Source organism: Aplysia californica, unplaced genomic scaffold (assembly GCF_000002075.1).
Source record: "Aplysia californica isolate F4 #8 unplaced genomic scaffold, AplCal3.0 scaffold00179, whole genome shotgun sequence".
NCBI lineage: Eukaryota > Metazoa > Mollusca > Gastropoda > Aplysiida > Aplysiidae > Aplysia > Aplysia californica.
The window spans coordinates 688,885-690,319 of record NW_004797449.1 but is presented as its reverse complement, the minus strand read 5'-3'; the positions used below and the strand labels follow the sequence as shown (position 1 = coordinate 690,319).

At 49.1% G+C, this 1,435-nt stretch overlaps 1 protein-coding gene across 1 annotated transcript in view; it reads right to left on the bottom strand.

Moving 5' to 3' along the window:
* Positions 1–942, bottom strand: part of LOC101850952 — a 1,617-nt gene extending 675 nt beyond the window's left edge. Inside the window, exon 1 of the mRNA XM_005098312.2 lies at positions 1–942. This exon is cut by the window's left edge and continues 675 nt beyond it. Within this exon, the coding sequence (XP_005098369.2) occupies positions 1–942 (942 nt within the window).
* Between the last annotated feature and the right edge of the window lie 493 nt (positions 943–1,435).

Sequence of the window (1,435 nt, the reverse complement as noted above, 5' to 3'; positions counted from 1 at the left end):
AGGTCTGTAGGAGACCTTGATCCCTGTGGTGACAGACACGCTCCAGTGGCTGGTGTGTGAATGTCTCACTGTACGAATACTTTTGTAATGTCTCCTCATCGTTTCCACAAGTGGAGTGGGATGGCGGTTGGTCAGAGAGCCAAAGTCGAGTGTTTTCGGCACGAGTTCTGTTGTCTTCATTTGTGAATACTTCACGTCCGACAAGCTGAGCTTCCAGTCGCCATACGAGATTTTCAACTGGAAATTGTTTAATTTCGGACACTTCTTTGCCTTGAAAGAGTACCCATCTTTCTCGAAATTGTCTCCGGGCTGTCTTCCAATGCATCCCAAGGTCCCATAGTAGCCTAAATTCCAGGCTAACTGAGCCAGCCCATTGAGAGACCTCGCCATGACCTTGTCCTTCGCAGCTTCCACAGAATCCACGCTGACCTCAGAGGACATGCTACAGCATCTCAGTTGAGATATACAGCCCCAGCCGGAGCAGTCGCCTCGGTAGATGCCCGCCAGATAGTAGCCTTCTCGCCAGCAGTGGCTGCATCTAGATGTGCGCTCGATGTAACAGTCGCCGTATTCGTTACTACGCTTACTCGATTTTGTACACCTGCCCGCTTCTATTGCGTACACGCCTTTCTCGTGATTTGTAATTAGAAACCCTTGCAGGAAATGACCCGGGGGACAATTCGCCCACCTGTTTTTCTGATCCAAAACGATCAACCAGTCGGTCACGGTGGTCTCCGTTTCAAAGACAGAGGAAAACACAGTCGAGCACACTGGGTGCTTCAGAGAGTGTTCGGAGATTCCGCGTGGAAAGCCGGTGATCACTTTTGTCCTGCCGCACGACCTGTCTATTAACTCTTTCCTTTTTTTTTTACACGCATGGCAAACTGTTGTGAGGAAGTACACACTGAGCACAACGAGAGCAAGCAGCCGCCAGGGCCCCATCATGATCCCGAGCCGAACGGGAAAACACGAAAACACCTATGACAAACTACGAGAGAGCTTGGCGGGGCAATGTATCTCGCTAAGTGCTGAATGTCAGACTGGCTTCTGGGTGGCATATATTTATACCTCCGAAAATGGGGAGCTCACCTCCTTCCACTTCCTCTACCACCCCCCACCCCACCCCAACCACCACCATTAGCCCGACTCAAGAATCAGTTGGGATTTTCGACGAAAATCCCAAAACTTTGTGTGGGTGACGTGAAATCCCAAAACTTTGTGTGGGTGACGTGAGTCGTGAATGTCGGTGAAGACGAGAGAGGGGGGGGGGGGTGAGGCAGGGATGCGATAGAGACCGGATCTAGTACAGATAGGGAACACAAAGACTGTTTTATAATTTTTGAGGCTGTGTTGTCAACATGAAACGTACTTCTTGAAATATTCATTTACACGTTTCTTTTTAAACAAGTGATTGTGTTAGTAGAATTTATCTACT